At 43.8% G+C, this 11890-nt stretch overlaps 1 protein-coding gene across 1 annotated transcript; it reads right to left on the bottom strand.

The window, feature by feature from the left end:
* Positions 1 to 6956: 6956 nt before the first annotated feature.
* On the bottom strand, positions 6957 to 11644 carry LOC121178110 (zona pellucida sperm-binding protein 3-like). Its single transcript, XM_041032630.1, has 11 exons — positions 11168 to 11644; positions 10978 to 11080; positions 10447 to 10565; positions 10251 to 10369; positions 9872 to 9975; positions 8991 to 9168; positions 8631 to 8748; positions 8123 to 8214; positions 7864 to 7958; positions 7209 to 7358; positions 6957 to 7096 (listed from the first exon to the last, which is right to left on the bottom strand). The coding sequence occupies exons 1-11, from the start codon at positions 11606 to 11608 to the stop codon at positions 6969 to 6971; spliced, it is 1647 nt and encodes a 548-aa protein (XP_040888564.1). The 5' UTR covers positions 11609 to 11644; the 3' UTR covers positions 6957 to 6968.
* Positions 11645 to 11890: the final 246 nt, after the last annotated feature.

Genomic DNA, 11890 nt, shown 5'->3' with positions numbered 1-11890 from the left:
CAGCTGAGAAACTCCAATAATGGGCTGGAGGCTCCATCTAGTGGCCCTAACTGGTAGAGTTAGTATCCACCTGCAGGTCTAATTTTCCAACCACAGCACACACCATCGTCTTCAACTGAGATTTAAAACCAAACTGAGAATAAACATTAATGCAAGTGAATTCAAGAGCTGACCGGCCAAGCTTATATTCATTGCAGTGACAGTGAAGATTGTGGGTGGACACACACGGCACTCTCATGACTTGATGGATGGCAAACAAACACCTGAGTGTACCGTCTGCCACATCAGTCTGGCACAGAACTAATCACACTGTTCGTCACACTCTGGAAAGAGCACGGCTTCATGCACGCAGAGAGGCTGCTTCATGACCTTTAAATCAGCTACAGGAATGTACCTGACAAATGTAAATGCCACTAAAAGTAATCATCAGGCTCTAGGCTCCACTGTTCTTCAACAACCTAATCTACGTTGAGCAGTTTTACAACTTTTCCATTCCAACAAATTACTGCACTTTCCCAAATTTACTGAATCCTGTTCTTAGTAAATACTCATACTGTGCTCAGAGAACCATCTGACCACATTTACCACATGTTCTGGCTTTGCACATGTAGAGTGCATGTGGTTAGGGTCATTTAAGGGGTCGTCACATGATTTAGTGTCCCGAAGAAACACTTAACACATAAAGAACACACAAAAACAGTATTACATGGCACCTCCCTGATCCCTGCACCCTGTTCTTTTCATAATGTGTTCTACCATCAACCCGCCACAAGAGAGCAGCATAGGATAAGGAATGGCTTCAGTCTTGCACAGTGTTGGTGTAAAAAAAGAAAAAAGAAAATTAAACCTCACTCTGACATGAATATTAGAACAATAGTGGATGTTAATAGCCCCATACTTTTGTTAATAGCTCCATATTTTTATCTGTATAAATTTCACAAAGGCAATAGAGAAGATGAGGAGACAGTGATGGTTAAGAAAAAAGTTTAACATCTACTATTTAAACAAGGGCAAAAGCTTGACGACTCTCCACTCGAGTTACCAGGTTATAGACATTATAGATGTTACAAAAGCATGTATCATTCAAAATACTTTATCTGTGTTTGATTGAGCATGCCTGAGGAGCCATGTGACTGCAGCTTTTAGTAGTTTATTGACTCCTGCTGGCTGCAGATGGCAATGTTGCTCTGTGAGAAAGCTGAGGGAAATACTGCCTGGCCTTCATTTTGTGAGCTTATTTGGCTTCTGTTCTTTTGATGAATGAACAAACCTGTATAATAGAGACTTTATGGAGGCACACATCATCAAAGGCTAACGGCAATTATTCCTGACAAATTGGTCTTACCCTGCGTAGACTAGAAATCCTAACAGTGGAATGGTAGTTATTATCCAGCCGAAATATTGGAAATGAGGAATTTAGCAAGATGAATACATTTTTCATTGTGCGTTTTTTCTGAGTCATGCAACCAGATTCTTGCTACAGTGTCTGGTGATAAAACAAAGTAAATCTAAGGCTCTGCAGAACATGAAAAGGTTATAAAACATCTGAATTTAATAACAAGCTCTGGTTTCTTGAAATTGGGTCACAGATACAACAAGCACCCCTCTCCCCGCTGCAGCTACAGGTGTCAAAACACAAAAGGCACATGGGTGTGATATAGGAAGGCAATGGTGTAGAGATGAGTAATGGCAAATATATCTTGCAAACAGGTTTAAAGGCTGACAACGTGGAAAATCCCGTTTTCTTTCTTCCAAACGTGGAAATTTCTGTAACACTGCGGATTTATCAACTGCTGAAAGATACAGGCCCAGCACCGAAGATAAGCAGGAAAGAGGGATCATGTATGGATGGTGTGGCGGGACACACACGTTGCACGCACATGGAGGGAAATGACTCTCTGGGGATTGAAAACCAGGAGGATGGATTGGAGAGAAAAACAGGATTCTGTCTCTGTATGAGGCAAAGGCAAACCAAAATAGAGGTGCTGACAGCTTCCTCCATCCAGACCCGGTGGGAGCGCTTATCCAGTTTTGCGTTGGGAGATAAGAGGGGGATTTATTTATTCAGGTTGATAGCTCTGGCACACTTTGAATGATAAAGGAGTGTGTTTGTATGCTGTGTGTTCATCCACTCTCAGTGTGCCAATCAGGATTAAAGGTCGTGGTCTGTAGGACAAATATGTGTACATTAGAATCCATAAATAAGAGGTTTCTTAATTTTTCTTATCCCTTTGTCTGGGGCCTTGTTCCTCTTTCGTACACCTGAGAGCTGCGATCAAACATTTTTCAGCACATTCCCATTTAAGCACATGAAAAACACCCGAAGACAAAAGTCCACATCAAACACAAAGGCCAGAACATTTTCATCTATTGTCTACTGAAAAAACCCACATCTAAAGGGGGAATAAACGGAAGGGGGCCTTTTGTTGTGGTTATCCTCCTGGTAGTTAAAAGGAAGGTGTTGGGATGGATCTGATGTTATTTCAGTCAGAAAAGACATCTGTTTTGCAGCAAGTCATATCCGCGTTAACTTCCCTGGTGTAGATGCTTCCCAGCGTGGTGATTTATTTGTCTCGTGTGGTGGGTGTTTGGGTCGGAGAGGTTCCGTATGGTGCTGTTGGCACTGCTGATGAGGAGCTACGGGAGCACAGGCCTCCAAGAAACACTTTATTTTCGTTTTGGGAGCTGTTGCATTTGGCTCATGTGACACGTCTAGGCCTACATACGGTCAAGAAGAATGCTGTTTTGGAACAACTTAACTTGTGAGAAGGGGAACCGCAGCTTTAAGAAAAGGTTTCAGTGAATTAATCCTTCCTGAGCTCTCTCTATTTTGCAATCTTTAGCTGTGAAAGGTCGTCCAGAGGTAGAACACTGACATAAGATCTGCAGGCAGGCTGCAGTTATCTGTCATAATGTGACATGATTCAGTAAAACCCATGGATCTCAAGCTCATTCAAGTTTTAAAAAAAGCTGGTAACCAAACAAAAGTCTGTCTGTCGGCTCCATAGGTGGACCCATGAGACCCTTAGAACTTGGATGAAAAACAAATCGCACAATAGCATCAACTGGAAAACAGTGGAGATCAGAGGGAGGATGGCAGCCCCCCATCGGGGATGTTTGGGGATGCGGTATGAGGGGGGTGAAGGTGTGGCTCTGCAGGTCAAGCTACTGCTTTCCTCTCTCCTCCTCTGGGAAGGACCCCAGTGTCTGTTACAACAGGAAGAGACTGAAGGTCAAAGCACAGACCTATTGTCTTCCTGCCTGTGTGACAGACGCCTGTCTGTCTTACTTTACTATGTCTGTCTAACACACACACTCACACACACCTCAACGTATAAGGTGTAATAGAGAAAGAGAGGCAAGTAAACAGATGGATCAAATATTCCTGATAAAAGAATAAAGAAATGAAAATAATTAGATGTGACAAATGTGAAATACATTATCATAAAAGTATAAACATGTTAAATGAGGATTAAAGAACACAGAGATAGAGATGAACAGATGACAGACCAACAGTTCCACGGGCAGGAACTTATTTGACTGAAAGCCAGCAGGGCTTGGTGGCACACAATCAGACAAGGAGACAGATCTACAGCCCTACAGTCGCTGTCACTCCTCAGTCTATTATCTGGCCCCTATAAAGCCCTCAGCAACACAACTTCATAGGCATTTCCCCCCTGTGAAAGACACACGTGGCCTCCTCGATAAGATAAACTGCAGAAAATAAAGACACAGCAAAGCGTAGCCTCTTTCAGCTTCTCCAGCCAAACAATTCAAACGTCTATTTTAGCAGATAAGGTCGCACATACAAACTGCCCCACCCCTGAAACCTCAGAGACACACACTCGTCCCTTTGTGCCCTGATAAAGGAGACCGGTGGATGCATGTAATCAGCATATTATTGATAGTCTTACTGAGAGAGGCTCTGAGTCACTGAAGCCATTAGCCAGGATAAAAGAGGCTTAATTGTTTTGTGTGTGCGTGTGGGTGCACGTGTGTGTGTTTCATGGTGTGCACGTGTGCCTGGGCTAAGACCAGGCTAATTAAATCCATTTCCTTCGTTAGCAACTTTTTTCTCTATTAATTAAGAGGGTTAATTATGGGCCTGGACAGAGGTTGCGTGCATGTTTGTGTGCACGTGCATTATCCAGACCAGACCCAGACGTATTATTGCAGTCTGTATCACAGGCGTACAATAACACAATGAGCATTCATGGCTTAAATTAAACAGCCTTTGATATTTATTTACATTCAAAGGAGGGAATATTTTAACTCAGATAGCATCTCTAGTAAATGATAGAGTTGTCTGCCATGAATTTAAAAGGCAGAGTAATAACAGCACCATCTCACGTCTGTCTTTGTTAAAAAAAAGTGCATGAATCTACTCTCCATTTGAAAATAACTGCAGTTTTCTTGTCTTGAGGAGGAATCCACATGTTGTTGTTTCCTGTCAAAAGCATCAACCAACAGGTCTGGTGTTAATACCAACTTCTGTCATCACCACCAGTGTGTGGTACGAGTGGACGTCTGCAGCATACCAATGGTGTGGAACAATATTCCCCCGCACGCTCCATCTACAGCAATAATATCGTTAAGGCTGCCAGACATGAGAGGACTCTCCCTGCCTCTCACTGGACACACACCATTACTTTTGATGGTCTGTGTTTATGTGTGTGTGTGTGTGTGTGTGTGTGTGTACGTGTGTGTGCTGGTGCCCTCAGGGTCACACATCCTCTCGGGGAAAATGGCTGATTCAGAACTCTTCACCATTTCACTTGTCAACCAGGGTCCAAGCCGCCATAACCGTTAGACATCTGTGGGCGGGCGACCATCTCCAGCATGATGATGATGATGATGATGATCCTCTGTGGCCATAACAAGACATTAACACCTTTTACACTCTATTGACTCCTTGTAAAGCTGCAGGCAAGTTTTGTATGTAATAAAAAAAATAAAGTTGTCTTAGCAGCCTGGGTCTGAAAGTTAGGATGTTTTGGAGAAAAGTGCCTTAGCCCTTCTAAATAAAACATTGTTGATGGTTTGCAAAAAATAAATTGTGCAGCACATTGCACAGAGGCAAAGCTAGGATTTATCAAGCTCGGTTCCAGCTGCAGCAGATAGCTGCTTTCACCCCCCCCCCCCCCCCCCCCCCCAAAAAAAGCTCCAATGTACACTACCTGCCCCAACCAAATCACTGACAGACAAAATTAGCAGCTAGCTGGTGAATGTACTGGGGCATTTAGCAGCTAAGGAGCCAGATATTTCCCTCAGGTGTTGGTAGGAAGCAAAACAAAGCTAAAAAGAAAGTGATTAGATTCATCAGAAGGCCATAAACAGATCTAATGAATGGTCATGATGCTCTGGGTCCACTGGAGGTGTAAATAGGCACCTGTTTGCTGCTGGATTATTATATTGTCTTTGCTATATCAACTTTATGAGGTGGCAAAAAGTCAGTGAATGCTGCTTTAAACTGTCTGCTTTAAATTGTGCCAGTGTATGGAAAACAAAGCACAGACTGTAAGAGTAGCTCGTCTGGACAGCACCTAATGACCAATCATTTCTCGTACCCCTCTCTTTGTTCTCCTTTGTTCTTTCTCCTCTGTCTGAAAACCACAAAGATTCTTTTATCACATCCTCAGTGATTCTTTTTAGGGAGAGGCCTGTGGATGTGTGTGTGTCACTGGGCCTCTGAGTGTGCATGCTTGTTGCTGTCATGTGTCCTGCTGGTGCATCATTAGGTATGGCTTTTTATTAGCCTCTGGTGTGTCGGAGATGGGAGGGGGTCAGCATCACTCGGGTAGTAAACTAGCGCAGCCGTCAGCCCTGCACACGGGAACAAACACCCCATTAAACCAAGGCCTTCACATATTACTGTAATAAAAGCCCCTGCTCTCGCCTTTATGGGCTTTTTAATTATGTCTATTCGTCTTCCTGGGCTTGTGAGCAACAGTTCATGATGAGCCCCATTTCACGAATACGCCGCCACTGGCAGAAAGCTGGAGGGGGTGAATTAAAGGGAGGAGCTGAAAATGGCCTCAAGCTAAAATATGACTATTGTTACTGGGATGGTACTTTATGCTTTACCTCACAGCTTGGAGCCAATGGTGCTGCTTTTCATTTCATTTTTTTTTTCAAGGGTTTTCTGTTTTACATGTGGATTAGTATAAAGATGGCGAAATCTCATGCAGCTCAAGTGAATTACATGGCAGCTCAGTCATAATGGTGTGTATTAAATTATCTCCCTGAGATCAAGGCCATGGCTGGACCAGCTGCCGGGTCCCTAAATATTAACCATACAAATCATCCATGCATGAATCCAGCATAAAGGCCGACACTTTGGGTCATTTCATACATTGTGAACTTGCCTTTGTGGTTGTGTTTGTGTACTTTACTTCCATATTCACACTAATATATGTATATAGAGTTTAATCAGTGGTCACCTCCACCTGCCCCCTATTTTAAATGTTCTAACACACCCTGGTGCATTTTATTAAACCATATTTAGTGAGGTATTTCTTGCAGAGTGTCAGAAACAGTCTGAAACCCTGCCTGGTATTAAAGCATGCTGATTGATAGAGCAATATACAGTGCCTCATTGTGTACACCGCATACATTTTATGGCCAGGGCGTTTTCTGCAAGGCTGGACACCACAGCTTAACCCCTTTTAACCCTGGTAAGTGAACACTTAGTGTACAGTGCAGAGCCACCTGAGCAACAGACTGCACAGATGCTGCCACACAGAGCCGTCTCCTGCTGAGAGGGACTGGAAAGCAAACCTCAGAGGTTTAGAAAAATCTTGTTGCTTGAAGCAAAGTGTGTGCAGAGTTAGAACTTGTTGTCATGAGACTCTGAGATGGTAGATTTCAGTCTTTAGCTAAGGAACAATTTAACAGTTCTCCTGCAGCTCTGCGCAGAAGGGAAAGAGAGAAAAACGAGGCTTGGTTGTAAATGTTTTATTTCTTTTAAATCAGGTACAGACAGCATGTCCCACAGGCTTACGTAGTCTGCTGCCAATAACTGCGCCCATGAAACCTAGCAACACCACAGCCAGTGCTGCACCCACTCCACACAGCAGGGCTATCGATGGATAAGAAGCTGAGGGAGGAGGAGGAGGAGGAAGACAACAACAAAATGGTGAGCAGAGAAAAAGTGAATGTGAATGCATTTTCCAGTTATGTTGTTATATAAACCACCAGTGGCGTCCCACCTGCTTGAATCACTTTGTGAGTCTGCAGCAGAGAGACTGGCTCTGACGGGAGCTCGGAGACCTCAGTCAGCTCCTCCAGCAGGATGTTCTCCTCCAGCAGGATGGGGCCCAAAGCAGCAGTCCCCTCCCACTGCAGATCTAGAGGAAGACCTTTCAGTCCAACAGGGGAAGGATAGAGAAGAAGAAAAAACTCATTTACTCAGCTGAGTCAACCATCCACAACACGACTGACTGGTTGGACAATTAAAGGGATTAGCTCAAAATCAATCCTCCAAAGATGCATAAATAGTGTGTGTGCCAAATGAAAGCAAGTAAGCTTGTCTAAACGTGGGTGGAACCTCTGCTTATCTGTTAGTCTCGGGGTGATTTTATTTTACTCTGGGTTGTTAGAAACCACTTGGGTTCTTTTCTAATATAATTGGTGAGGTTTGCTTCATCAGGACCATTCTGATAGTTTCAGGCCAGTTGGATTTTAACTCTTAACAATCATCATATAGCTTTTTAATAACCGGCATTGAAACATACTAAATATAACAGCTTTTTTCATTTATTCACTAGTGATTGTGGTGGGATGATCAAAATATCCCCCCTGGGTTAGTGCATAATGTTCAGGATTCATCTGAGTGTAATGTAGTGATGCTTCTGCAAACTGTACCAGCATCTGCTGCAAGGCCTCTTCTCCGTCTCTGCTCAGTGCAGCTGGTTTCACAGCAGCTACACACCTTATTGTCTCCACCTGATGCCACCCATCTGTCCGGAGCCAAAAACTGATTCTGTTAGAGGCTGAGCACAGCTTTATATAGCACTGAAGGAAAAAACAAAACAAACAAAAAAAAAAAAAACCTGGAACATCTTTAAACGTTTGCTTGTTACAGGATTAGGGGTGAGTCACGAATCCATCTGTGGGAACTGACCTGTTAGCTTCAGTCAGGAATGAACACGCTTTGAGTTGCGAGTTGATGGTAGCAGAGACTGTTGTTGCTTTCAGATGACATGTGATGTAGAGCTATGAAGGTACAAACATTATTGACACACACACTGTGTACAGCATTAAATAAGAGTACAGATCCATTTTGACTCCTCCAGGCTATCATAGTCTCAGAGTTTAATATTATGTGAGAGGGCATTCATGTCCTCAGTTGGAAAGTATTTGAACTAAGCACAGATATCTCCTGAGGATAGTATGGCCTTCAAATAACACTTGTAAGAGCAGCATGTAAGAGACTTAACAGAACACCAGAAAAAAAAAAAAAGGTTAAAGAAACATCTTGACTGCTGCAAAATGCACCTTTCTCTGGTTACCAGATGGCTCAAATAGAGAGTAAAAGAAAATCTGTCTGAAAAGTCAAATCTCAGACAACATGATACACGATCAGTGGTTTTAAAACTGTATAAAACACATCTTGCACTGGCTGTCCTTACCGAATTCCTGTGATCTTGGTGGAACCTGAAGGCTTTCAGCAGGAAATGAAGTTTATCCTCCTGGCTCCTCTGCATGAAGTAAGACTTGGCTCCTGTCAGCTTAGCATCGGTTAAACACCTTATTAGGCAAAACACAGGCACAGTTCATAAATACAGAACAGGCCTCTCATTCCAGCTCTTTACAGCACAATAAATGCTCTTCACAGGTACAGTATGATATGCAACTGTTTTTCAACCGTAAATCTTGTTATTTTGACAAGCTGACTCTTTTGGACAAACACATCCAACTTGACTGTTTATCTTTAATGTGAGTTTCTGGCCTGTTCACGTACACTGTGCAGCTCATCCACAGCTTCTCACCCATGGTTGTTGATAAAGGGGTATCTGGGTTGGGAACCGGGATCGGGGTTCACAGTGGCCACACAGCTGTCCACATAGACCCTCAGTGGAACATGGTGAGCCTGGAGGACCGCTGCCTCGATGTGCATCACGTCACTCAGGAAGTAAACACTGGAAGGCCTCTGCGACTGCCAGTCGTCTAATCAAATGCAGAAGGAGAAAATATAAGTGGAAAAGTAATGCTGGGGCCATCAGTCTGATTAGATGAAACTTAAACGATGCCCATGGGGCAGAAAGGGTCAGTGCAGCAGCAGAGAAGAGAATATAGGTACTGAAACAATAAGAGAAAAGTACTTTAAAGAAGGCAATAAATGGATTACATCATCATTAACCTGGATAAGAAACACAGATGAGGGTCTGCGTCTGCAAAAACTCATTTAAAACTTTCATAATTTCCTTCATAACTTCGTACAGTCCGTGCAGATTTTACAATACGTAAATCACAGGAGATGCGGTGAGGTTGTGCTAGGGCAACTTTTCTGGATAAACAATTTGTTGCAGCCACTGTCCACAGTGTGTCGCTTGGAATTAATTAGAAAACATAATCTGCTGTTTATTGATCACTTTATTGTGCAAGTGACCCCGCTGAGTCAGCTGCAGCCTACAAGGCATGTAATTTCAGCTCATCACCATGCATTAAAAAGTTTCACTCCTGTTTATCAAGTCACTGTTCAGCATCTTTAATAGTCACAGCAAAGTCTGCAAGGCCTTGAGTGATTGCAATTACGCCCTTTCGCTGGGGAAATTAGTCAAACCGCCTGCCGCAAATCAAAGTTTGTGTTTTCTTTTTCCCCACCGAGGAACATCAGCTATAAGTTTGTTGTTTTTTTTTGTGCCCCCACCTGTCATTAGGCGTAGGGAGAAGTGCAGCTTCTGTTCTGCTAGCATGTTGGAGGCAAACTGCTTCCAGGTAGGCCTCACGGCGTTGCTGCTCACGTAATGCCTCCTGCGAGGACAATTACAGGGCATTTTATCAGAGAGGGGCTCATCGAGGAAGACAAATATGTACCTCACTCACAGGGAAAGGCAGGAGTAGGGAGAGGATAACATAATGCAGGAGGTTACCATGACATTAACTGTTTCTGTGGGGTTGCAGGGTATTTTTTTCTTGTCAAGAAAACTGATTTAAAAGACCTGCAGATACCCTAATTTGTGCTAACAGCAGGGTGAGAATTTGACTTGGCAGGCTAAGACGGAAAATGCCAAATAATGAGGCTTTACCTTTGATAGTGGCATTCAATTACCACCTCAGCAGGGTTGGTCTTTAAAATGAAGGTTTTGCCAATGGCTGTTGGAGAGTACATCAAGGAAAAAGAGTAGATGAGGGCATCTTCGGTCATCTGAAGAGAGCATAAAACAGTTTACAGCAACTTCAAATACACAAGAATAGATGGACAGGAGGCAGAAAGCCACGCACTGTCATCCTGCTGCCGCAGCCCTGTAACTCTGTCTGGAACTGCAGGATGTGGTCAGCCGTGTCTAGTGCAGCGCAGCCTCCTAAGGTCAGATCACTTGGACGGATCAACTGACCATTGCCTACGAACAAAGAGGAAAAGGCACAGCTTTAATCAAGACCATTACCCGAAGCCATTTCTTTTCCTGGTCCAGTCAATAAGACTCACAGCGAGTGGAGGTTCAGCTACAGGACAAATAAAAAGGTTTCTTAATGCGTCGCTGTAAAGTCAGCATTTGAGCACCAAGAATGCCCCTTCTCAGAGTGAAGAAACAAGAGGAAACATGGTATTGATCCCAAAGTCCATAGTCTGTGCCATTTGCAGTAATAAGCACTGAGTGTCCCATCTTCACCGTTCCATTCAATTTTCCAATCCGGGCCTCTAACCCGGCCCTTTTTTATTTTCAGACGTCAGAGCAGAGGCCATGTTAAATGGATCTGTGCCACAAAAAACACACACTTGATCAATTCAAACAAGTAACTGGCAGTGATTACCTAGGAAGTCCTGTTTGACCTCTATGGTGATTTCGCTTTCACCACAGCGCACGGCCACGCTGTCCGCTGGCACAGGTACCCGCTGCTCCAGCTTCACCAGCACCTACAAAAGCATTCACACTCGTTTACACTGAACTGATGCATGAAAAGGCTGCACAGAAATCAGAAAGATAAAAAGGGTTTGAAGTACTTTTGGTTCCTGTGCGACAGGTGGGTTCATATCTGGACCATGAAATGGCAATTTGAGCAGCTCTTGAGCCAGGACAGTTTCCCACTGGTCCAGCTGCTCTGAGGTCAGCTCCAATCTCTGAGGGTTTTGAAATGTTTGCGTCCACTCTGCAAGAGGCTGGGCCGCTTTTTGTTTGCTGACAGCTGGGTTCCTGAGCTGGTAGCTCCGGAGCCGGTAGCTGGCAGGAGAACGGGCCGGGTCACTTTGCTGTGTCCGGTTTGACTGATGATCTGTCGTCTGCAGAGTTCTTGGCAGCTGTGAGCTCGCTGTCACTTGTTCCTGAGCGATCTGGTTCAGAGTCTCATTGATGCTCAGGTTAAACCAGTTTTGTGAGGCAACACAAAGATTTCCACGTGTGAAGAGAAGCAGAAATCCTAACAAAACTGCTTCTCTGAACCCCATTTCAACTTTTCCAGCAAAACGCAGAGTTTTGGGTGTTTTCAGGGAGAACTGCTGCAAAACTGCTGCAAAACTGAGGACTGGGAACTTGTCTCTGGCTCCACCTACTCCTAATGACATGATTGGACTCCAGCCTGATTCCTATTCACTGACTAGAATTACAGATTAGATGATGAGTGTTTGGCTGCCTCTACAGCCTGTTAGCTCAGCAAAGACTCATTTCACACAGAAATGAATGTAAGTTAAATCACCATGTGTACATTTCTAGTGTGGGAAACAATCGAA

The sequence above is a fragment of the Toxotes jaculatrix genome, chromosome 24 (assembly GCF_017976425.1).
Source record: "Toxotes jaculatrix isolate fToxJac2 chromosome 24, fToxJac2.pri, whole genome shotgun sequence".
Classification (NCBI taxonomy): domain Eukaryota; kingdom Metazoa; phylum Chordata; class Actinopteri; family Toxotidae; genus Toxotes; species Toxotes jaculatrix.
Note: the sequence above shows the minus strand (reverse complement) of the source record. Positions and strands in the feature narration are given on the sequence as shown.